This window comes from Thermobia domestica, chromosome 4 (assembly GCF_964235325.1).
Source record: "Thermobia domestica chromosome 4, izTheDome1.hap1.1, whole genome shotgun sequence".
NCBI classification, from domain to species: Eukaryota; Metazoa; Arthropoda; class Insecta; order Zygentoma; family Lepismatidae; genus Thermobia; species Thermobia domestica.
In genome coordinates, this window is record NC_137457.1 from 34,593,050 (window position 1) to 34,618,367 (window position 25,318).

At 35.9% G+C, this 25,318-nt stretch overlaps 1 protein-coding gene across 1 annotated transcript; it reads right to left on the reverse strand.

Moving 5' to 3' along the window:
• Positions 1-19,035: 19,035 nt before the first annotated feature.
• Positions 19,036-23,833, reverse strand: LOC145683288 (uncharacterized). The gene is made up of 2 exons (XM_081754651.1): positions 22,985-23,833; positions 19,036-20,213 (listed from the first exon to the last, which is right to left on the reverse strand). The coding sequence occupies exons 1-2, from the start codon at positions 23,379-23,381 to the stop codon at positions 19,933-19,935; spliced, it is 678 nt and encodes a 225-aa protein (XP_081610777.1). The 5' UTR covers positions 23,382-23,833; the 3' UTR covers positions 19,036-19,932.
• Positions 23,834-25,318: the final 1,485 nt, after the last annotated feature.

The window sequence follows — 25,318 nt, forward strand, 5'->3', positions numbered from 1 at the left end:
TTTGTTTCGATTATTGTGATAGTTTCCACTAAGCAGCCCGCGTGATCTCTTATATATTCATAACCTACTAAAATCAGCGAAACAGAATGAATTACATATATTAGGCTGTTGCATCTGCATACCCAACCTCTTTATTAATGTATTCATTTTAATTTCGATTAACGGGGCTGAAACGGATGATTTTGGCGCACGTTCCACGGTGTGTATCGCAAATGTCCTACTGTTTAAGGGAAAGTTTTGAACAGTACCGCAAATATCCCATAAAAACTGGTGTTCTGGTTTTACCACAAATGTCCTGATACCTAGAAAACTAACGAGTTCAAGCAATGACCATCCGGATTCTCTAGGATTAGGGTACAGACTAAGAGGATATATAATGGAAAAGCATTCTATGTAAAAATATTGAAGAACCTTTTACACAGCAGGAAACAGTAACATCTGCATTAATTGAAGATATATATATACTTGAAAAACTCAGCACTGCATGATGAATTATTTACAACAGTACCAGTGTTGTCAACGGCTTGAGCGGATCGTATCACGGCTCAGTAACCACCGAGCCGAGCCGAAAAGTGAGCCAAGCCAACAACTCACCCAACGGAGCCGGCTCGAGCCCTCGGCTCAGTTGGGCCGAACTGATGGCTCACCCGAACCGAGCCGGCTCGAGCCGATTTCTCACCTGAGTCGAGCCGAACCAAGCCGGTTGGGCGCAACATCGTCCTGATTAACAACAAAGAAAAAATACAAGTTCGCTTAGAAATATTTTTTCAGTTATTGATAAATAAATGGAAGTAATAAAACAAAACAAGTCTCTAGATAAACACAAAAAATGCCTTTAAAAAACTACATAGATGCAGTTACACGACCTTAACAATAATAGTTTTAGACATACTCGAACTTTTACATATTTGTACTAATACTTCATTAGTTTAATGAATGATATTTACAACAGAGATCAAACTAATGCCCACTGATTTAAGAGATTGATTAACGAATCAGTTACTACAAACTCAAATATCAAACATTTTGTTTGTCTTCACGTAATCCAACTTCGAAAATTAGGCTTTTGTTTTAACATTTCGTAGCAAGTAGTTAGCAACTTTAATCACAGATTTATTTCATTGTAAAACAACTAATTATCTTAATAAACTGCATGAAGTATTAACTATATAATTACAAAGGTTATGACAAAATAACCAGATGAATTTGAAGAAATACGTATATTCTACATCAATTTTTTACTTGTTACGTGAGCCCACTATGGTTGAACGTATAACACACCTATGTTTGACGCAGAAGTCTTCAGGTTTGATTCCCAGTGGGGGCGAAAGGAACACACAGTCTTGGTGCTGGTTTCCATAATAATAATAATAATAATAATAATAATAATAATAATAATAATAATAATAATAATAATAATAATAATAATAATAGGTTATTTGTTATGTTTACTACAAGCAAGAAAAAGCGCTCCGAAACAAGCGTCTTTAACAACTACATGTTACTGCTGATTTGCAACGCAGGTGTATCACTCTTTTCGAGTTTTGGTAAAATGCGTTGATCTCCGCATGTAAGTTTGTTTCCAATGGACCAACAACCAGTTTCTACTATGTTTCATTCTTAGTAATTTTTGGGTCGATAAACTCTGTCACATTATACATACGAAATACAATACGAAACCCATCATTCTTTCCCCAGTTGGGTATTTCAAAAGATTACGATTATAACTTATTCTTGTTTAAGAAAAACTCACATTCTCCTAACCCCCCGTCTATCCCCATAGCTTAAACAGACAACATAATTTAAAAAATGATGAACTTAAGACATAAAACCTCTGTATTCTTCGTTTATTTATAAAGGTATTTAATTTGGAAGACTACAAGACTCTCGCAAGTGGGTCTCATTCTTGTCCGAATCTTGCGGACTTGGACTTGTTTTTGCACACTTGATTTTGGTCTCGGTCTTGCATATAAATACTCGGTCTTGGTCTTCGAATCAGACAGTTTTCACCCAAGTTAGCACTCTATCAGTTCCATTGGTAATTTGAGTTCGGAGGTTGAGGTCGACGGAAAATGATTTATTGTTGGAGTTTGGAGGTTGAGTGGTACTTGCAGTTCGGAGATTGAAATCGAACCGAATGAAGGTCAAGGAGCAATCGGAGTTTGAATGTTGAGATCGTAGTTTCCTGTAACTAGTGTTGTAAACGGCTCGAGTGGCTCGGCTCATGGCTGTCACCACCGAGCCGAGCCAACAGTTCACCCAACCGAGCCGGCTCGAGCCCTCGACACAGTTGGGCCGAACAGAGCCAAGCCGATGGCTCAACTAAGTCAAGCCGAACCGAGCCGATAGCTCACCTGAGCCGAGACGAACCGACCCAATGGCTCATCGTAACCGAGCCGGCTGACATCACTAAACAGTACAGCTGTAGACGCATATTTTACCAGAAGATAAAAATGAAATTGAAGATCAAATTTATTCATTTAATACGCACGATCTTGAAGAACAAAATCTTGAATTTATAGCTGAGAAGCAAGCTTTCTAATTTAAAATCAAATATCCACAGCTCTATGTCCAAGAACCTCTTCAGGGACTACAGTGCAACTGGATAAAATTTATCTCAAAAGGAGAACTAACATTTTCATCAAAGGAACTTCTAGACACAATCAAAAAAGCTAACGAATATTTTCTTGAAGAATGTAATGGAGAATTTATTCGCAAAGGAAAGAACATCATTAGAAAATTAACAGGCATCATTAAAAAAATGAATTTGTTAGCAAGTGTGAACCGGAGGTTTTAAAATTTTATCCCATTTAGAACATACATAAGAATAAATTAACTAAACAAGCAACTGAAAAGTTCTTCCTCCAAAAGAACATATTACAAGCAAATGAAGAAAGTGGTGAAGTTAGAAAATTAAAAGTTCAGAAAAGAAATTCTGATTGACAAACGCAACTGGAATAGACCAACTGGGGATACAATTTAAGGAAAAAAAGAAAAATGAAAATGAAATCTTTGAGTTTTACGTCCGACGGTTATACCGGTTAGGCTAAAGGGGACGGTGATGATGAGTAATGAATGAAATGAAGAAAGTGGGAGGAAACGGGAGAAACCCGAGGAAACCTACGCACACGGTGTTTGTCCACCACAAAGTTCACTTGAAGGTGGCGGGATCGAACGCGGGACCCCAAGCACCAGAGGTGAACGCTCTACCAGTGACCCACCGCGGCCCTTAAGAAAAAGAAAAGAAAAGCACACCACAGACAATACCTCTAGAGTTGTGGGGAAACTTGTCCAAATAGATTTTTTTTATTTACATTTAAAAAGAAATAAAATATATTGGCATGACGGAATAAAATTCCACTAATATAATAGACATCTAAATTAGAAATAGCAAAGACAGCTGAAAGTAAGGAGAAAACAGTAATTTCACATCAGGTTCCAAAGATAATACACAGTAGCAAGCGAGTAAGCAGACAGACAACAGCGTTACTCCTCCTGTGGTCCTGTCCCGAGCGCGTGTCAAAGGTGACGTCATTGCACGAATAGGACGGAAACGCATTCAGTGATGAACTTACCAAGGCAGTAACTACTGTATTTACCAGAAGTGCGCGGAGTCCTACACTCTATAAAGTGCCTTTTATTATACAGGATTATGCGCGATCAATATTATAACTGTTACATTTTTCATTCTCTGTTGCAAGAAAATAATTGACATAAAGATAGGACCTGTATTTAAACGCAAAATTACATAAACGGTCTGGTAGTTTTAGATAGAACGATCCGTCAACAGGAGGTGGAGTAAGTTCTCAAACATTTAAATATACGACGTTTTATGTAGGTGCACTACGCAACCAGTTACTAGAGAACAAGCCCCGAAGTAGGACTGGTATCAAAACGAAACAATACGAGACTACTTACAGTATTAGTCTCATTTCAATCGATAAATTGCGGTCTCAGTCTCGTCTCAATAGTTCCGAAATAAATTGTGTGAAATTATTCCACACTAAATTCGACAGTAGATAAATAAGATATACCTCCAATAGTTCTCCCTATTACTTCAGAATATATCCTGGATGCACCATTTTCTACTAGATAAAGTATGAATTAGCAATTCATATACAACATTCAAAAATGCATTTGTCTATTTCCATTAAATATACTCATTGTTTCTTAAATTATTCATTTACTAATTGAAATACCCGGCGTTGCACGGAAAGAATAGGTTTATATTTCAAAGATATATTTGAGATTAGTCTTCCCAGTAGAATACGTATTTGAATCGGAATGAAATAGTACGAATCCATTTCCAGCAGGAGTTGAGTTGATTTTTAGTTTAACGTCCCGTTCAGCAGCGAGGCTATATGAGACGTGGACCTACTGATTAACGTAGAATCCGAACCACATGAGCTCCGGCCGGGAATCGAACCCGGGTCTCCCACGCCAAAGGCGCGTACGCTAACCGCTTAGCCACGAAGGACTTCATATTTCCAGCAGGAGCAACTGAATAAACTTGCCGCTAACGAAGAATAAAGCCTTGGGCTTTTATGGTATCGGAAGTGTCATTATTCACTTCAGCGACCCCGGAAACTATTGAATAGACAATCATATCTTTCTATTAGGAATTTTTAGGACCTCGAAAGCTATGAATTTAACATTAATATCGTTCATTTTCGATTATTTTTGCATGTTCCTGTGTCTCCCATGATAGAACTAGAGGTGATACGGGTTTCGATTCCCGTCAGGAGTCGTGTGGTTCGGGTTCCACGTTAAGTCGTAGATGCACGTCTTGTATAGAGTAGTAGCTGAAAGACACGCTGAACTCTATACACCTCACCTGGAGCAACGACAGTTCCCCAGAAATCATAATTACCTCTGATAGGTCCGGATGTGACAACGGTATTTGTGTATTACCACTCTTCACTCTCAGTGTACTGAAACTTAAGTAAAAGGAACTGTTCTGAAATCTTCACCGGTTCTCTCCTCTGAAACCGCATGCGAATGGGGCCGACCTTGGTCATATACCACATCTGGAATATTATTATTTATGTCAGAGATACCGAAAAATATATATTCGACACAAATATAGGATGTTTTCGATTTTATTTATTTATTTATTTATTTATTGCCTGTCACCTCCATGCCAACTCTGACCTCCATGCCAACCAAGGCTTAACTTGTACTTAAGCAACATCGACAGCGTCACTATTAATCTGCGACCACGAAAACTATGATTTCGATAATAATGTTGTTCATATTTGACTACTTTAACATGTCCCTTCCCGCTTTGTTACGAATGGCTTCAGTGTTTCGCCCCACTGCAATTTCAACGAACTTAAGTATAGCTATAAACCACAATCTGGAAAATAAATGTGCGGGAGACAGGCCCGTAGCCAGCCCAAAAATTTAGGGGGGGGGCGGTAGAAGTTAGGGGGGCCCGACCCAATCATTTTATACTTGATCACCATATTATAGTTCATTTGGAATGTTACCTTGAAATTTTATGGGGGCCCGGCCCCCCTTGCCCCCCCCCCGTGGATACGGGCCTGGCGGGTGATCTTTTTCGGAAAGGAATTCATTAGCTACTTTTCCAATGTGGTGGCTTTATTCGCTTCCCATGCTAAAGATTGCCAAAGAACTCAACTTTATTTGCACCACTGTGCTATGAATATAGATTTTAATGGCATTTACTTTACTGAATGCTTGCTTAGGTGTTGCTCTCGTCACAAGAAAAGTGAGATACTGTTATAAATGAGTAGGGATATAAACAAATACGGAAAACTATTAGCAATGACACTACTCGAAATGAGTTTTCGCAATATAATGGGGCAGTATTTTATTCGAATGTGAAGGAAATCATTGCATAAATTGTCCCTTCCCCTCTTTAGAAGTCTAAGCTGCAATACGAATCTAATAATTTTGAATTAGAAATATATGCATCGAGTTTCATATCCTTAACTTTAAGGTGTCCTGAGTTAAGTAAATGAATAAACTTCCTGCTAACGAAAGAGTAAAGCTTTGGGCTTTAATAGTATCGGGAGTGTAATTATTCATTTCAGCGACCCCGAAAGCTATTGAATAGATACTCATATCTTTCAATTAGGAATTTTTCATTTTCACCCCTCCCATTAAACCTCCATGCCGATAATGCTAAACTTTGATGTGAACGATATAGAGGGTATCATACATAATTCATGTACTTAAAAGCTATGGATTTAACATTAATATCGTTCATTTTCGATTATTTTTACATGTTCCTATGTCTCCCATAATAGAACTAGAGGTGATACGGATTTCGATTCCCGTCAGGAGTCGTGTGGTTCGGGTTCCACGTTAAGTCGTAGATGCACGTCTTGTATAGAGTAGTAGCTGAAAGACACGCTGAACTCTATATCACCTCACCTCGTGAGATATTCTACGTTTGCACAATTTCTAAACCACTTTTCTTTCTTTCAATCTCTTCCTTCCTCTTAGGACACGCATAGGTTCAAACCCAAACATTCTTCACGGTTGGAGGACGCAAGGCTACTGTACCTACTCTTATGGGACTAGGTAGTGAGTTGCGCAGTTTGAGTAGCACGCACGAATAAACCACGCTTACATTTATTATATATAAATAATAAAATCTCATATTAGGACTTACTCTGCACGTCAAACTTTTAACATATGCGACTTTTAAATTCTGTTCTTCTTCTTCTGCTTTATTATTATTATTATTATTATTATTATTATTATTATTATTATTATTATTATTATTATTATTATTATTATTATTATTATTATTATTATTGCAATACCTATATGAAGCAATTATCTCGGCAAACTTGGTTAATACACACCATTCAGAAACCGGTAGTTGTAGAAATCAGGCTTCGCCAACAGAAGTTGTTAGCTCAATCGGTATAGCGCTGAGCCATGGATTCAAGGGTTGCGAGTTCGAATCTAGTCTAAGTCAAAAGATTTTTTTCCTGATATAATTCTTGAAATGGAAATGTTTCTCTCTTCACCTTTATCTCATAATTCTGAATAGAGATGTTTGGATGTGAAAGAAAAAGTATACTAGAATATAAGAAAAGAAAGGTAAATTACATGATACCCTTTGCAATTTTTAACTATATTTTCACCTATCTAGGACGTCTCTAAAAAGTTCAGACTTCTAGACCTCCTTTTCGCTCTCTTATGTGTCCTTTAACTAATTTCTACAGTTACTTAGTGAATCACATATACATATATTACAGATGACGTATCTCTTTCTCTTCTCTCTACATCATGTCTGGAGATGAATGTTTTGACAATAGGTTACAAACACGATTTTAAAAAATAATACGATCTGCGATATCAGTGATACATATTGTGGTGTTTAATTTAACATATAAAACAATAAATAGAAAAACTGAGAATACGAATCTTTTCGTGCACTGATGCTTTAATAGCAGTGAACTGATGCTTCAAATCTGTGTCTTTACTCCCTTCACCTATGTTAATTCCCTAGTCAAAATAAAAACTCTTCAAAATTAATCACAAATTCTTATACAACCATCCCTTCCTTGGAGTACTGCGCGGTCACATACCCGTCACTGCGATGTAAAGGCACTTATGGCGATGAGGATACATTAACAACAAATGGGTTTCAGCAATCGTTTCAATGTCACAAGAGAATACATCCTCACTACCTACCACATTCTACTAAAGCCAGAAGTGGTTGAAATTTACTTATGTTTCAGGTTTGAATTTCGATTTCCATAACACACAAATGATTACTCAATATATATATATATTTTTTTTTGATCGACTCATCTCATTCTTTAACCCTCCATTCAAATCGGAAGTGGTAGAAGTCAACCATTTACGCCATAGAACAAAAATGTTAATAGATAGCACCAAGCGGTTTCTTTCAATCGATTCAGCGTCTCAATATTACATCACACTCAGCAATTTTATCAAAGCTGTAAGTGGTTGAAATTTACTTGTACTTCTGGTTTCAGAACTTGGTTTCGTTGATTAAAACAGTGTTTTGTTTTAACTTTCATTTACTTGTTCAAACTGGAAATGGTAAATATCTAAGATTTTTACGGTTACAACACTGATCGCATAATTGATAAAATGGAAATAGATAACGGTAAACAGTTTTTGATATGGGATTCAATCCTCAAAAATACGTTTCACCTCTGATTTTATTCCTCTTTTCAGAACTCATATAAGCGCAAACTTGGATTTTTTCGCGGGGGAGGGGGGGGAAGCATTATTACACTTATTTGGGCCCCCTAGAAATGTTGTTTTTCTAATTCTTGAGCCCGCTTTTTTCATTTTTCTCTTACGCTTTATGGGCCCCCGGAGACTGTGGGCCCTCCTCCAGGGCAAGGTCTACGGGGCCGTTAGTTCCGTCTCTGGGCCCGTTCCATAAATAGCAAATTAATTAAGGGGACACTATTGATAAATCTCAAAGCTATACGAATAAATATTATTCCTAGGGCCCATAACAGTAGACGTTTCTTTTACTAAATGGGCCCATTAGTCATTTTTGTTTTATTGACTTTTGGTGTGCTGCTTTGTTTATGTAATGTAGTCAATCTGTTTGATTATTCCTTTATAACTTCACATTCGTATCGTATATGGAGTAAGAAAATTTTGACTTAAAATGGGTCCCCTCGAATGGCGGTGAGCTTCCCTGGAGGAGTAGTTGCCTCCCTGCCCCCACAAGATACGACCCTGACTGATTTCAATTAGCAATTACGGTTCCAATATTAATCTTCGTAAAACAAACACAATAAGAAATATCGAGTAATGACTCTTTGTAATTGACTCAGTATCCGAGGAACATAATCAATCCTTTATCTTATTCCTCTGTTGCAACCAGTAGCTAGAGATGCACTACTTCAAGGTTGAGTACTGAATTTGCAGTTTGGAAGTCTATTCTAGTGTTTCACACTGTGAAATGAAACTCACTTGCTATTCTTTTATTATTACTATTATTTATTATTATTATTATTATTATTATTATTATTATTATTATTATTATTATTATTATTATTATTATTATTATTATTATTATTATTACATTTTGTGCGTTGGAACTGCAACTATTTCTTTCTGTGTCGGGGAGGATTAATTTGTACTCACCTCAAAGTTGACTAGAACCGCATTTCTCAAACATTATTTTTCAAATCATATTTTCACTAGTTAGAATGTTTTATGAAACACAAAACTTTTGAATTTGAAAGGCAAATGTTTCATCATTTGACCATATCTGCACACATTAATAACAATATACAGTACGTTTATTTTTATAAAAATAATAATTTTCGAATATCAATTAAGATTCATTTAATTTTGTTTTTGTATTAATAAAATCATATTCGTTTCATTTAATAATTGAGCCGTGTTTGTAGGTTTTCTCTGAGTTCGCCTGTTTCCTCCCACTTTCTTCATTTCACCATTTCATTTATTTCTCATAATCACAGTTTCCTTTAGTCTAGTCGGCATAACTGTGGGACGTAAAACTTAAATATTTCATTTCATCTATATGTGAATAGCGGGGTCTGTGAACAAGAAACTTCAGATCCAAATTGAAAGTGGCTACGATTGTGACTCTTAATCCTTTAACCACCAGGGTTTGGGTACAAAACCTCGCGGCCAGAACCTCGCGGCGACAACCTCGCGGACCAAAACCTCGCCTGGCCAAAACCTCGCCTCCCAAAACCTCGCGGCCCAAAATCTCGCCAAGCCGAAACCTCGCCGCCCAAAACCTCGCGGGACAAAATCTCGCCGGGCCAAAACCCCGCCTGGCCAGAACCTCGCCGCCCAAAACGTCGCGGGCAAAAATCTCGCGGGGCCGAAACCTCGCCTGGCCAAAACCTCGCCACCCAAAACCTCGCGGGCCAAAATCTCGCCGGGCCAAAACCTCGCGCCCCAAAATATCGGCATACCCAAAATCTCGCCTGACCAAAATGTAAATGTTCCAACAGATGATAAGGATGACGGTATAAAAGACGCTGTTTCAGAAGAAGTATCACGGGTATTTGACCAAGTCCCGCGATACCATATGAAAATTCTATTTCTGTATTGGAGGATTTCAATGTGAAAGTAGGGCGACAGGATGTTTTTAAACTGGTTATAGGGGAAAAAAGTCTGCATAAGGAAAGTAATGACAACTGACGAGGTTAGTTTCGTGAACTTTGGAACATCCAAAAACTTAAAATTTTAGTCTAATATTTATGAAAATATGAAACAATATATGAGTTTTTACGACGTCCCTTGATTATGTCCTATAGGTTAAAGAAGATGTAGATGACCAGGATGAAGGAAATGATCGATTAAAGAAAGTGGGAGGAAACGGAAATAACCCGAGAAAGCCCACGCACACGATGTTTTGTATGTTATTATTATTATTATTATTATTATTATTATTATTATTATTATTATTATTATTATTATTATTATTATTATTATTATTATTTGTAATGTGGAATTGCATATTAGGAAACACATTGGGTAAATTTTAAAGAAAAGTATCATTCGCGGCGAGGTTTTGGCACGGCGAGATTTTGGGCGGCGAGGTTTTGGCCCGGCGAGATTTTGTTCCGCGAGGTTTTGGGCGGCGAGGTTTTGGCCACGAGAGGTTTTGGCCCGGCGAGATTTTGTCCCGCGAGGTTTTGGGCGGCGAGGTTTTGGTCACGTGAGGTTTTGGCCCGGCGAGATTTTGTCCCGCGAGGTTTTGGGCTTCGAGGTTTTGGCCCGGCGAGATTTTGTTCCGCGAGGTTTTGCCCGGCGAGATTTTGGGCGGCGATGTTTCGGCCGCGAGATTTTGTCCGTATACCAACCACCAGAACGATCTCGGTCAAATTTTTGACGTTGATGCAGTTCTGACTTAGGAGTGTTTTAGCTATTCACTTTGAGGAACTTAAGGTTGGGGGAAGAAAGGGAGTTATACAAAAATAAGAAAAACTTAATAACATTTGAACCAAACGACCAATCTCGAGCAAATTTTCAACATAGATGACTTTTGTGCCTAAGATGGATCTTATCGTTTCCTTTGCGAAACAACGTTGGGGTTGGGTAGGAGGGGACATATACAGAAATCAATAAGTATAAAAATACAAGTGACCATGTTTGTGAGGTAAGAACTCTTGAACCACCTGATCGATCTCAATCAAATTTTCAACATAGATAAGGTTTGGACCTGGAATGTTTTCTTCATTTTAGTTTGACGGCACAATGTAGAGGAGGGAAAGTGGGGCATAGAAGTAAAAAAATAAAAATAAAATAACTGTATTTGTGACTTCATCACGCTTAATCAAATTATCAACATATATGATGTTCTGGCCTAGGGTGGTTTTCATCATATCCCTTTGAAGATAGAACTTAGGGCAGGAGGAGAGGAGTGGAGAGATATTTAAAAATAAATAAAATTTAGTAACTCTTGAATCGCCTGACCGATCTCGATCAAATTTTCAACATAAATGACAATCGGGCCTGGGATAATTTTTATGTTTCCGTGCCCGCAACATGGGATAGTGATGAGCAAATGCAAAACTAAGACCAAAACATGGGGGGTCTTGGTCTTGAACAACCAGTCTTGGTCTTGGTCTTGCACTGAAATCCTTGGTCTTGGTCTTGGTCTTGTTCTTGCTTGCAAGATTCTTGCTTTTAAAAATTGTAATGCTTTTCATAGGTAAATGTTACTCTCGATATAAGTGATAATAAATTCTACAATGTGCCGGTAGTAACAGAAATACAATGTAGGAGAGAAAAGAAGAATTTTAGATGTAATTAACAGCAGGTAGAGGAACAAGTTCGGACATTTACTGAGGAAAAACTGTTTTTTGAGAAACCGCCTAGAGTGCATGGTGGAAGGAAATAAAGGGAGGGGGCGAAGGAGACTGTAGTTGAAGGAATGTATTAAAACAGAAAATTGCTATGTCAAGACGAAGAGACTGGCTGAGGATCACCGTACATCGAAGCTTCTCAGTTGCAGCAAGTGACCTGCCAATAATGGCAGAATAACTATGATGATGATGAATATGATATGCTTAACAATATTGCCCAAAAAGAGAGATAATAATGATTATAATGAAACCTTTTAATATTTTAGAATAATTTGAGTGAAAACTGAAGACTAATCAATTGTCTATATCTTTTGTGTAAACTCTATTTATATAAATAATTTTAACCTATATTAGAAATAAAATATAACGGCATCAAACTCCAAGTATTTTGAAATAATTGTACAAAATCGCTTTCACTTGTGAATATGGATTATTTATTGTTGTATAATGTTATATCGTTTAATTCTCTTGTTCCGTATACCTAAGCAGTCTAATATATACATCAGTTAATGATTGTGACACCAAACACAATTCGAAGCTTTCTTGCGCCCACTGCAAAACGTTAAGTATATTAATATTTATTTCCATATATTGTTATTGTAGACTGTTCCCATAATGCCCACCGACTTCGATTTTACAAAATTTGAGAACTAAATGTCACTTTTTATTCTGTGGTCAATTTGAATGCATTTTCTAATACTGCCATTAAGAAACCCATATACATCATATTACACTGAGAAAAAAAGGACTAGGATTTCCGTGTGGATACATCGTATTTACGCGGGTGCGCTCCTTAAGTAATGCAATTTCATGTATAAAAGTACAGCAGGAGGGAACACCATGCCAGGTCTGGAGTTCGTTGTCGTCGCGTCGAATTATCCGTGACGTAATGAGTCACAAATGACGTAACGAAAAAGTTTAGCACAGCCTGTTAGTCTGGTGGTTACCTCCTGCTTTTCTGTCATTCACAAACTGTTTTTACGTGAGTTAACAACAGTCTGAAATGTTGAATTGTGGTCACCAACAGCTGAGAAGGACGGAACTGCATTACTGACAGTACGTTACCAACCTCATGTAGTGGAGGTACATACTGCTTTAAAGAAGTAACTCAATTTCAATTAGTGGTCACCACAAGTTAAGCAGGAATCAACTCCATTACTGGCAGGTTGGTACATCTTGCTGTACTGGTGTGTCCCCTAACTAGCATGGTGTAACTGAAGTAGTGAATGTGTGGGCCACCCGTATAGAAAGGGTGTTCCGCAAGTAAAAGCATGACGGCACAACATGCAGTACTGTGTTCCCAACACAGTACTGCATGTTGTGCCGTCCTGCTTTTCTAGCAGTCAACACCATGCATAGAATGTACGGACCAACAGATTTTACGTTGATTCAGCACGTACCTGCTGACTACATATAAGCGTCATGCAGGGTTGCATATCATGTAAAGTCAAGACTGAAGAGTTAATCTTGAAAATGATCTTCCTCCGATTAACACTTCAGCTTTTACTTTACAGGTTTAGAATTCTACCCTGCACTACGAGTTACATAATCAACCGGTACGTGCTGCACCAACCAAAAATCTGTTCGTACTACAATGCAAAGGGTCCTTACATTCCTGCATGTTTGTGCTGTATCAATTGCCAATTTCCAACAAAGTACTTACCTTTACCATGGATCTAAGGATTTGTAGTTGGGTCTACGGAAACTTCCTTCTCCACATATTTACGTTGTATTGCCTTATACTTATCACATCTATGGATCAGCCCGTTAATACCATGACACAACTGTGGGACTTTCACTTTCAAAAACTTCATACATGGTCACTAATCTGTTTACCAAAGCATCCTTGTGGTATGAGTCCAGAATGCTTCGTGAACATTGCACATAGCGCAATTGGAAAAGTTTCAAGCAGTGGCGTACGCATGGGAGGGTTTGGATTTTTAACACCCTTGAGAAAAAATATTAAAAAATAAACATTCACAAACTGGTATAATATTAAGATATGAGATACCAGCACTTTGAATTATATGAACTAGGAAACTTGAAGAGCTTCTGCTTACGCCACTAGTGTTAACAATTGGGGAACCCACCTTTCCGTCACTTTCCTCACGTGCAGAGTCTCACTCAACATGGTGTGAACGGACCGCTACTCACCTTCACCTCTCTAGCTAAAGAATTAGTAGTCATACTTCTATCTTCAAGCATTAAGCTGCTAATTTTGTTGCCAAACTTAGGTCTGTAGACACTGAGTGGCGAACTTTAGTCATCCTGTATACTTGTGCGATCATATCTAAATTCTTTCTTCCAGCGTTTTACTGTAACAAGATAGGCATCCCTCACTATATACCATAATGAAATAAATTATTTTCAATAGCGTACATTTTAAACTTCTGTGGGAGTAAGACAAACTTAACGCTTTGGCATTGTTTATTATAATTTCAGGATTCTCACCTACCTGGAAAAGTGAGGGAATTTTAAGTATGGACTTTTACATTTCTGTTGGATTTTTCTTTTTGCCTTACCCCGAAATAAAGTTATTTGTTTTGAAAAATTTTCTACCTAAACACACAGACAGACAGACAGAGAACGAGGTACGGTCTACTGTCTGCTTTGCCTGCTGAGAATGGACTATCGTTCGTCCTCATGACCGGTCCATGAACAAAATATAACTTAAAGAGAAGTGGGTACCTACAACCAATTCTTTGTACAATTATAAGCGAAACACATATTATGAATAGAAAACACCAGTTGAAATTTTACAAACGTCTTGTATTATGGTGAAAAATTTACATAACTTTACACATTCTCACACATGAAACATTGTTACATTCTTCAGGAGAAAAGAATAAACATTGTACTGAACTACTATATTTTACTTCACTTCTAATTTTAAAGCATTATTGCAAATTACTTTGTTACAAAATAACAAAAATGCAACACATGAAACGTATGGTAATTGAAAAATACAAAAACTTGCCATTCTCGTTCAAAAAATATTAATTGCGTTTCAATATGGGAGTACAAGAATTGTTCCAACAAATGTAATACAACAAATAATGTAAACAAAATTACAAACAAAAATACAACACAAAATTATGAAATACGAATAATGTAAAGATTATGAACTTTTACGATAAAGTGTAAATAGACACTTAACTAAGTACGAGGGATGTTCAATTCCAAGTATTATTTTCTCTCATGAGCATGAGAGTACACACTTACTATTACTTATAGTGTGCTATAGACGCTGGACAAAGCGTATCATTTGTTAAATAACCTATAGACATGTCCGAATGCATATGTGGAATTTGATGTTTTTGAATAACATAAACGCGAGTGAAGTTTACACATGACTTCAAGCTGAATAGAGTTAAGATAACCATATAATAATCTGTATAAGTTCTAGGATGCATATTTAAAAAAAGAAAAAGAGAAACACACCTTGCATGTGTTGCTTTATTATCTTTGTTGAATCTCCCTTTCAATATATCTGCCTGCGCTGGGGCCTTGCTTTCGAAAACTCCTATTAAAAACTAAAAGAAATATCATAATGTGATTTTTAAAGCCATGAAATACGAAACACTCCGCATGTCCCTAAACCACTAAAATTCTTTCACCTTAACAGCTCGAACTGTGTCCTTTCGTTTTGGAGATGTAAACGTATTAAAATTATTTCCATTATAAAAATAAATTTGTGTTCTGGAGAACAGAGTGGAATTGAATCATTTAGCAAAGTAGTGTACACAAGAAAAGTGAGAAGTGTAAATTATTAAAAAACGAAATATTTTCTTCGATACGTTTTACACCTTCGGAACAAAAGGACACAGTTCAAGCAGTTAAAGTGGCAACGTTTATTGTTTTGGGGACATGTGGAATGTTTTATTTTAGAACTTTAAAAGAAATTCACACACTTTCAATTTATTCTAGTTTGCAGTAGGAGTATTCGAGAGCGGGACCAAGGCTCCAGCGCGGGCGGATATATCGAAATGAAGAACTAACAAATACAATAAAGTACTACATGTAAGATGAGGTTTTTTCCTTGTTAAGGTAATTCTGTCAATAGTTAACCTTTGAATAGTGTACATAAGTACAAGATAATCTCAAACGAGGTTGCTCAGAGTCACAGTCTCTGTTAGCACTTGGCAAGTGAGATTATGCCCAATACTACTTGGAAGGGGTGTCGAAATGTTTTATTCATATATTAACATTGAAATATCTCTCGGTCAAAGGTGTACTCGTCGCATTGGGAGGATGACAGTCCCTAATGGAGGGTCTAACAGAAACTCTTCTTAGAGTGAATTGTAGTACTCACTAATTGTAAAATGCCGGATGATTGGACTCATCTGAATATTTTACTAATTTTCGTCTTCATATCAAAGAAATTTCACAACACACTGTTCCACGTCAACACTCACATACTTTTCTACCATATCATCTAACAAGTGATTTGTGTGACTCATAGATTTTGCATATAATTGAATAATAGTAAATAATTGCCTTTTATAAGCATGACATAACAACATTTGTGTGTTTGCATCTCTTATACTCATGAGAAAGAAGCTTTTTACAATTACAATAAAACAGGAAAGACAAAACCTATTAAATCAGACCTAGTACAGTTCCCTTTAACTTCCCAAGAAAAAAAAATTCACAACACAGTGTTCCACGTTCACACTCATATACTTTTCTACCACATCATCTAACGAGGGACTTGTGTGGCTCATAGATTTCGCATACAATGGAATAATAGTAAATAATTGCCATTTATAAGCATGACATAACAATATTTGTCTGTTTTCATCCCTTATACTCATGAGAAAGAAGCTTCTTACAATTTCTATAAAACAGGAAAGACAAAACCTATTAAATCAGACCTAGTACAGTTCCCTTTAACTTCTCAAGCAACAAATAAATAAATAAACAAAATAAAAAATAAATACATAAAATATAAAATGATGGAACTCCATGTAATCTAAGCTAGCCAAGCTATTCTAAGGGCATTCTGACAGTTATGTATATCTTACTGTCGCACATTATAGTAATTGCATTCGGCACTAAAGAAAACAGAGCAGAGGGTTGAAACCAGTCACTCTCATTGGTTCTATGTACATGATATGCAAAATAATAAGTCCAATTCCACTGTTTGAAACAGAGAACATAAGAAAAAAACTCATCCATCATCAGCAACAAATATTTTAGTAATTTGTGCAAAAGCAGGAGTGTATCAATGCATAGATCTACTGTGACAACAGAAGAAATATGTAACCTCTGACCCTTAACTTTAATCCACTTCACTACGAACAAGTTTGATTGCCGCAGATCAAACCGCTCACACAGGAGGTGATTAGTTAAATTACTAACTGATACTTTCTTTGCACATGCAAAGGCATCCAACGTTTTGTTTTCAATAAAAATATCATTGAGGAGTAGCTGTTTTCTTAATGCTATTGTTTTAAAAATATTCAGTCGGTTACAAGAGACCTTTGCAGAAAGAAAATCTGTAATCATAAATTGCAACTGTTCTGTGGAATCAACACAAACTCGGCGATTAAGTAGCCTATCCATAATTTTACGTTACATATAAATACAACTCCCGCGCACCTCACAGTCTGTGGGTACATACTCTCTAATTATCAGACCCAAGTGTCTTATCAATACCATCATCTCAGCAGCTGATGTTTTAATTCTTACATTGCAACCATCAACAACAATACAGTTTGTGGGTTTTGAACCTGAGTCGGGCCATAATTAAAAGCTTTCAATTGCTTTCTAAAATGTTAAGTGAAGTAAGTTTAGAACGAATTAGTAAAAATTCAACAAGAAATGGCATGACATAGCGACAGCAACCTTCAAAATAATCGTGAAGAATATCAACAGACACGTGGTCAAAAAGTTGAAAGCCATGCAATGTATCAAGAAAGACACATCTTTCTTTTATACCAGTTTTTGATTTATTCTGTAACAATACAGCATGTTCATAATTTACTATTGTCCTTATGAAGAACAGATTTTCAAAACACATGGTCTGCAACTGTTTTTTATTTACTGAACATATTCGACACCAACAGTCTGCAACAAAACTTTCCACAAACCTCAAAATATTGTTTAGACCAAGATTATCGCCTGAGAAACAAACATGAAACCTTATATTACCTGTGTGCACATCTGTGGATACATTAATACCAGTATTACGCAAGAAGTTAAGTTGTTCACTTACTTGCTTAAAAACTATGTCATTAACAAACTGTACTCTGTCTGATGCATGAAATAATGCTAAGAGAAATATGTGATTCAATTGTGAAAGCAAATGGCCAGGCAGAAAAGGTAGTGATAAATAAACAGCACCCAATTTATGAATGGTAGCATGGCTACCAAGAGGATTGCTTATCTCGGAATAATAATAATAATAATAAAAAAAATCAACGGGAGCATTAAACTATCCTGCTCTTCAGTTTTGGCCATGATGTCTAGCCAGACTCTGCTTTGTATTATGTTTTCCATACCAGCTGTACAATTTTGTAGCCGTTTCAGGTTCCGCAAAATTGGTTTTAAAACTTCATTCATACATAAGAAATTCTGAAAAACTGAGGCGGAGTCTTTCTGCTTCTCACTTGTTATTCTCTGGAGTTTTTCTGCTTCTCATTTGCTATTTTTATTATTTTGTCACGGACCCTAAGGATGCCACTAAACTGTGAATAGTTTTTTCCAGGTTCCTTGTAATCAAAATCGGTAAGTAACTGAAATAAAAAGCAGTGTTGATGTCAGAAACCTATTAATATCTCTGTCATATATAGCCTATTACATAGAAACTACTGAATTATTAACATTTGGGAGTAACTATATAAAAGTGCCTTTTCTCAAACCAGTCAGGTATTAATGACCTCACCATGGAGAATAGGTTTGGAAACCAGAAGGATAAAGATGTGTTTTTCACAGTTAAAAATCAAATCGCGCTTTAGGTAAATTAAGGTAATCTGCTATATTCTTGCTAGTATTCATGCAGTTGAAACATAAACCAATCATATATATATATATATATATATATATATATATATATATATATATATATATATATATATATATATATATATATATATATATTGTTCATTTTTATTCGCGGATCTGATTAGCCAGCGAGCCGCCATTAGGTCATCAGTGATTTATGACATTTAAGCTACACATATTATGAAATAATTCAAAAGTCATGTGCGTCCCTAAATTTGTTACAAAATTTCATATATAGGAAATAGATTGTCACGATAGTTGATCAGGCAAAGAAACAATTTTTAGAATTTATGTTCTTTCGTCAATTACTCGAAAAACATTAAGCAGATTTTGATGGGATTTTAGTGGTAGATAAACTTACTGGCGAAGTTCAACTAAGTTTGACTGTTTGGTTTATAATTGTTTTCATGTTCCCACGAGATACGGTAGTTCTGGGTTTCAGGCCAGGCATAGAATATGAGGTCTTATCAAATCCAAACGCACTACAAAATGGTTGTATATATTAAGGTGCTGCTGATGATCACCTACACTTCCCCCTGCATCACACTTTATTGTATCATCTAGGAAACAGAAATGTTTCTAGGAACGTTAGCGAATGGCACTAAAGTATTATAAATCATGACGGACCGTATAGCTGACAATCTCAGTTTGTGAATTGTGAACATATTTAAGTAGGTACCCTCGTTAGCTTTAAATTGAAGAATGGAGAAATATACAAATATTACGTTTATTTCCAAAATTCTTACCTGCGAAGACACAGGACAACTGATATAATTTAACCCTTGAAGCTATATAAAATATACTCCAACTTACACACTACAAAGTTTCTGACTTGCTTCTTGAGAAAGAAAAAGATAACGACTTACTCAAGAGAAACATCTAAACCAGCTTTCACATATACAAAAAAAAAAAAAAGAAAAGAAAAGAAAAAAAGAAACTTAATAGAATGAAATATAAAACTTGTTTGCTCTCAAATTTGATCTTACACTTTTTGTAATGCAATATTTTGTAGTTTTCTCTTACAAGAAAAAGCATACAATTGAATTTCGTATCTATGAGACAATTATTCGTCAAAACTGATGCTGCTGCTTGTGAGGGCTAAGATTCATAAGAAACGATAAAAATTATTCGTATTTAGCATTTGATTCGAATATTGTGAAAAAATAACCAATGCACTAACATATCCCCCTACACCACTTACCAGTTGATATCCCTGTTGTTGCTTCAAGGCTGGGTATTTATTGAAATACTCGCTCAGAGTAACTTCAGTATCTTCTAAATATTTTAGCCGAGAGTCTACGGTTTCCTTCCAATACAGTTCGACGAGGGACCATGGCTGGATTGCATTACTCAGCCACTGCAGGTGTTCAGCCACAGATGGAGCAACTGAAAGAAAGTAAATATTGAGATGACGCTTCAGGTATCTGATTTTAATGCTTTTTAATATTTTATCTTTTGTAAAAGTACTAGAGACCAGATATGTAAAAAAAAAACTTTTTTTCTTTGGCAGAAGGTCGTCGATGTTGATGGGAACTATTTTTGATCTTCCACGTACGTCTAAGGTGGCATATCGATGTTCGAAAATGCGGATGGAAAAGGGACAGAACTTTCTTGGTTACCGTTATATAAGAGTGGCATAACATTATTAAGAACTAACTCTAAAAATAAAAAAAAATGTTCTTAGGTATAGACATTTCTTATGTATATGAATTCCTTCTATTACGTTTCTTATTATAGATTTATTTTATTATAACAACTGTATACAATTTTAATAATAGGTAAGTGCTTCTTCTGTAAATAAGATTTTAGTTTAAAAACTGATCATTTATAAAATGTGTTAGGCATATCGTATTTTTTTCTGACCTTTACAGTAAGTATTAAGAGGAAACGGTGGTAATGTATAAAAAAACGTGGATGGCAAATTGTTCATGATTCTCTCTTGAAGGCAATTTTGAAATCTGGTTCCTGCTCTATTTCGCTTAGTATTGATTGTAGTAAATAAATCGAAGGACTTGTGGCAAAAGCAACCCTTGTTGAAACAAGATTTTTTTTCAGAAAAATGAAAAGAAAGCTGCATGTTTTACAAGGTATCAGAGACACGTATAAAGAAACAGATTTGCAGAGTTTCTCATACTGTATACTAGAGAAAGCTCTCTTTTTATTCTTCAGAGAAATTTTGTATTTTAACAAGGGTTATTTTGGAAAAAGCCCCTCAATTCATATTAAAACTGGATAACTGTAATTAGTTTATACACAGACTTAATTATCAGGATTATAGACTTACAGGCAGACAAGATTATATATATATATTAATCATTATCAGCTGCTGATATATACCGCTTGTGGGAAGGTAACTCTTGGGCCGCGCCGTGATCAGTTTCACACACGACAGAATAAAGTCGCTTTAACTCAGGCACTATTAGTCCTACACTAATATAAGCATGCATTTTTTGGAAGAGCATAAAATGGCGAAAAACGTTTAGAAGACACATTTTTCCAAATTCGATCTTGTAAATAATCTGTGGCTAAAAACTGACTTCACACGCAACCAATACTAAGTGAAAATAACAAGAAAACCATTATATTTAGCTCAAAAATGCACTGAAATTAATTTGAAGACAATTACGCAAACAAAATGAAAAAACTTTGTATGCTTTAGCTTCAATAGTTACGAAGATATAGTGAATAATACAAATGGCTAAAATTTCGGCTTTCTGGCATCCGGCTCTGGTGTTTTTGTGATCAGTGATGGGTATATATTCAAAAAAATATCGGATGCCAAATTGTTACATGATTTGCCCTTAGACCTCAATTTTTTAGCCCCGATGCTTAGACTATACTAAGTAATAAAAGTACTTCTGAAAGAAACTCACATTACATCCAGTGCTTTATTATCCTTATTAATTCTTTCTTTAATATTTCTGCCTGCGCTTCTCCCTTGGTCTCGAACATTCCTACTACGAACTAGAAGACACTGTGATTTTTAAGTTTTGTAATATGAAACACTCGACGTGTCCTCAAAACAAAACACATTCTTTCACCTTAAAGTTCGAATTATATCCTTTCGTTTTGGAGATGTAAAACGTATTAAAGAAAATATTTTGTTTTGTTTTAATAATTTACACTTCTTTCACTTGTTTCTCTTGTTCATTTACACACAAGGATGTAAGGTGAGTATAATCTATTCCAGCCTGTTCTCCTAAATACAAGCTTGTTTTAACAATGACAACAATACGTTCACCTCACCAGAACGAAAAGACACAGTTCGAGCTGTTACGGTGAAAGAATATTCAGTGCTTTGGGGACATGTGGTGTGTTTAGTATTACAGGATTTAAAAACAAAAATAAATAAATAAAAGAATAATAACAATAAAATAGCATGTAAATAAATAAAAATATAATACAAATTCTAGTATATAGTAGGAGGATTTCAGACCAAGGCTCCAGCTCGGGAGGCAATATTGAAGAAATGAAATATTAACCAGGATCAAAAGCACGAGATGCAAGGTAGGTTTCTTTTTCTTCGTTAAATATTCAACCTAGAGCACCTACACGTTATTAAAATTACTTATTTACACTTGTATAGTGTGTGTTTTTTGTCAGATCTTACTAATAGTTCTCAGAAATGGAATAACGGGAAAATTTTAGTGTTTACATGAGTCATTCGGAAACAAATGCAATTAGCAGGATTAGGACGTGAAAAGAACATAGCAAAAATTTGAAAATTTAGTCCTAATACAGCAATACCCATACATCAATTCGCGGGTTGCACTTTTCTTGTGTCTCCAGCTGCTCTAGTGGCTAGCACATATGCCTTTAGTGCGCATGGTCCCGAGTTCGATCTCCGTTGGGAGACCACATAAAACTTAATTCCACCATCATTCACTTTCATTAACCATCCAGCTCCTTTTGCTAAAAGGGTATAACTGTGGTCCGTTAAACTTAATTATTGATAATTAATTATATGCACTTCGCTTGGGAGATAAAGTCACTATCACAAAAACGATATCTTGTCTTGTAAGCTGATAAAAGATTCCATTCACCAGAGTGAACCTTTTCTTTAAGGCTTAAGTGCTTTAAAATATTTAGCAGATAAAGTAAATATATTATACAATAGATCCTAGCACTTTCAAAATATTTGGCAACTGAAAAAATACCGACTTCAGTATCATCTTCAGTACAGCTGGAATCTGTTAGTGTTGCTGGTGATGAGGGTCCTGAGTTTCTTGACCTACTGAATCCAGGAAGCTCCCCAAGTTTGCGGAATCTTCTGCGCCTTGATATATAAGCTTCATACAAGATGCCACCAGCGTTCCGTTTCTTTCGGTAAGGGATAGCACTTAATGAAGAAGTGAAGTAAATAGCTGGAAGCTCCTTCGGAAATATTTTTCTTATTTCAAGAGCTAACTTAGTAAAGGTTTCTGCGTGAACTTTTAAGGATGTGCTATCACCTAAGATCGCTCTGATTATTATTCCACCAAGCTCTTTTCTCTGCCTCTGTGTTAAGAGTCCGCGGGTTGTATTTCCTGCTGCAATAAGACCTTTCCCATCCATGGAGCTCTGTAGTACTTTGAGAACCTGTAATATAAATCACCGAAACATATATTGCATATTGGATGATCTAATGTTCATGCTTAATAGAAGAGAGTTAATATTCGAGAAAACAGATACAAGCTTGAACAAAGGTAATGTATAAAGAGCGAAAGGTAATTTAAAATCTTCAAGGAAGCATAGTGCAAATGCTGCTACTTAATTTGTCGAAATACTTTTGTATGAACAGTGACTGAATATACAAGGAATTGTTCACAGTAAAATAAACATGGTATGATAAAATTGAGAACAATGAAACTGGGACTATGTATGTGAACAGAGTGAAAGGTACCTTTTTTTTAAAATAACGAATTGTCATTGAGAACTTGGTTATTTCTCACATCTATGGTTTCGAAGTGGCCTCGTTTAGCAGTGCATTACGAAGCGTCTGGAAGTACGCTGCTCCGTAAAGTGAGCCCAGCTATACGTACAAATATAAAATAAAAAGTTCATAATATCAATAACTTACAAAATTATCATCCTATTCCCTGTTTACTTCAAAATCTTTCCTTGTACACAGTGGTTCATAAAGCTGAATTTGCTGATTTGAATTTGCTAATTCTTCTCGTCCAACAATTGGTTCCGAAGTGTCCGGTAAAGTTTTTGCTGTGTTCGTTCGACGCTGTAAAAATACTTCTTCTGCACCTGTTGCTTTTAATACGCTCGTAGATATGTCCAGTATGGAATCTTCAAACTCCGGTTCAAAGGAAGGATTAACCTACAAATAAACATATTAAATACATACATACTGGAAAGTACGGTTGAGAATCATTATTCAGAAGCAAACTTAATACACTAATAATAAACTTTTTAAAAGTTACAGGAAAGCGTATGCAAGCCACAACAATTAAATACGAATTGTCACTGTCCGGAGAAAAAAAAATCGATGAGTGATTAGAAAAGCTTCACGAAAAGCTGAGTATTTTACAGTAAAAATGAGAAACAAACTTTATAAAAAGACGATATGAAACAGTAAAATTCTAGGAAATTAGTATCTTGAGCTAAATTGCTAGAGCTAAATTGGTGTAACCATCCTCTAGGCTACTACTTTGTGATTTACAAGTTTCGGTCCGAAGAGATTGGACTTCATCACCTAACTAAGGGTGGTTATACTACGTACTTAAAATTTCAAACCTATTAATAAAAGCAAGTATTTACTGACTGCATTCTCTGTCTTTCCCAAGGCATCAATAAAGGAAAAGTCTCTGTGTGGGACATCAGAAGGCAACTAACGAAAAAAAGAAGAAAAAATACTCGGATCTGACAAAACGGAGCGACCCAGCATTGTGCGTAGCTAAAGACACCGTAATGCAATAGGCAGAAAATTCAACGAAACTCACCTTTGAAGCAGTTAATATATTATTCATTATATAACATTTCACGTATATTCAACTAAAAAAAAAAGTATTCCTCATATAAGCTTAGCACTAAGTATGAGATTTAAAAAAAATGGCCAAAATTACAATTAAACTGGAAGTCTTGACAATAGTTGATTGTTGTTGCACATTGTAAAACAAAACCATAAGAATGTAACAATACAACACTATCTCCTACAGAACCCCATCTCCCTGTTTAACACAAAGATGTGACTTGTATATTCTTCGCAGGTAATTATACATGAAACATTTTCAATGGGTGCTTAGTACAAAGTATATGCTCATGATCAACTATTCGCACAACGTACATTATGCAAGAAGAATGTTATAATATATTCTTGTTCTATAAACTACTTTTTCCACACTAAATGTTTTCGTACCAAATTTCTTTGTACAAGTACTGTGTCAACTCATAAGTATTATTTGGAAATGCTCTTACATTTTGAGTGTCGACAGCTTGAGACCAAACAGTCCAGTTCTAGCAGAATTTAGCACGGAGGCCGATCTGTGGAATAAGCTGCTCCA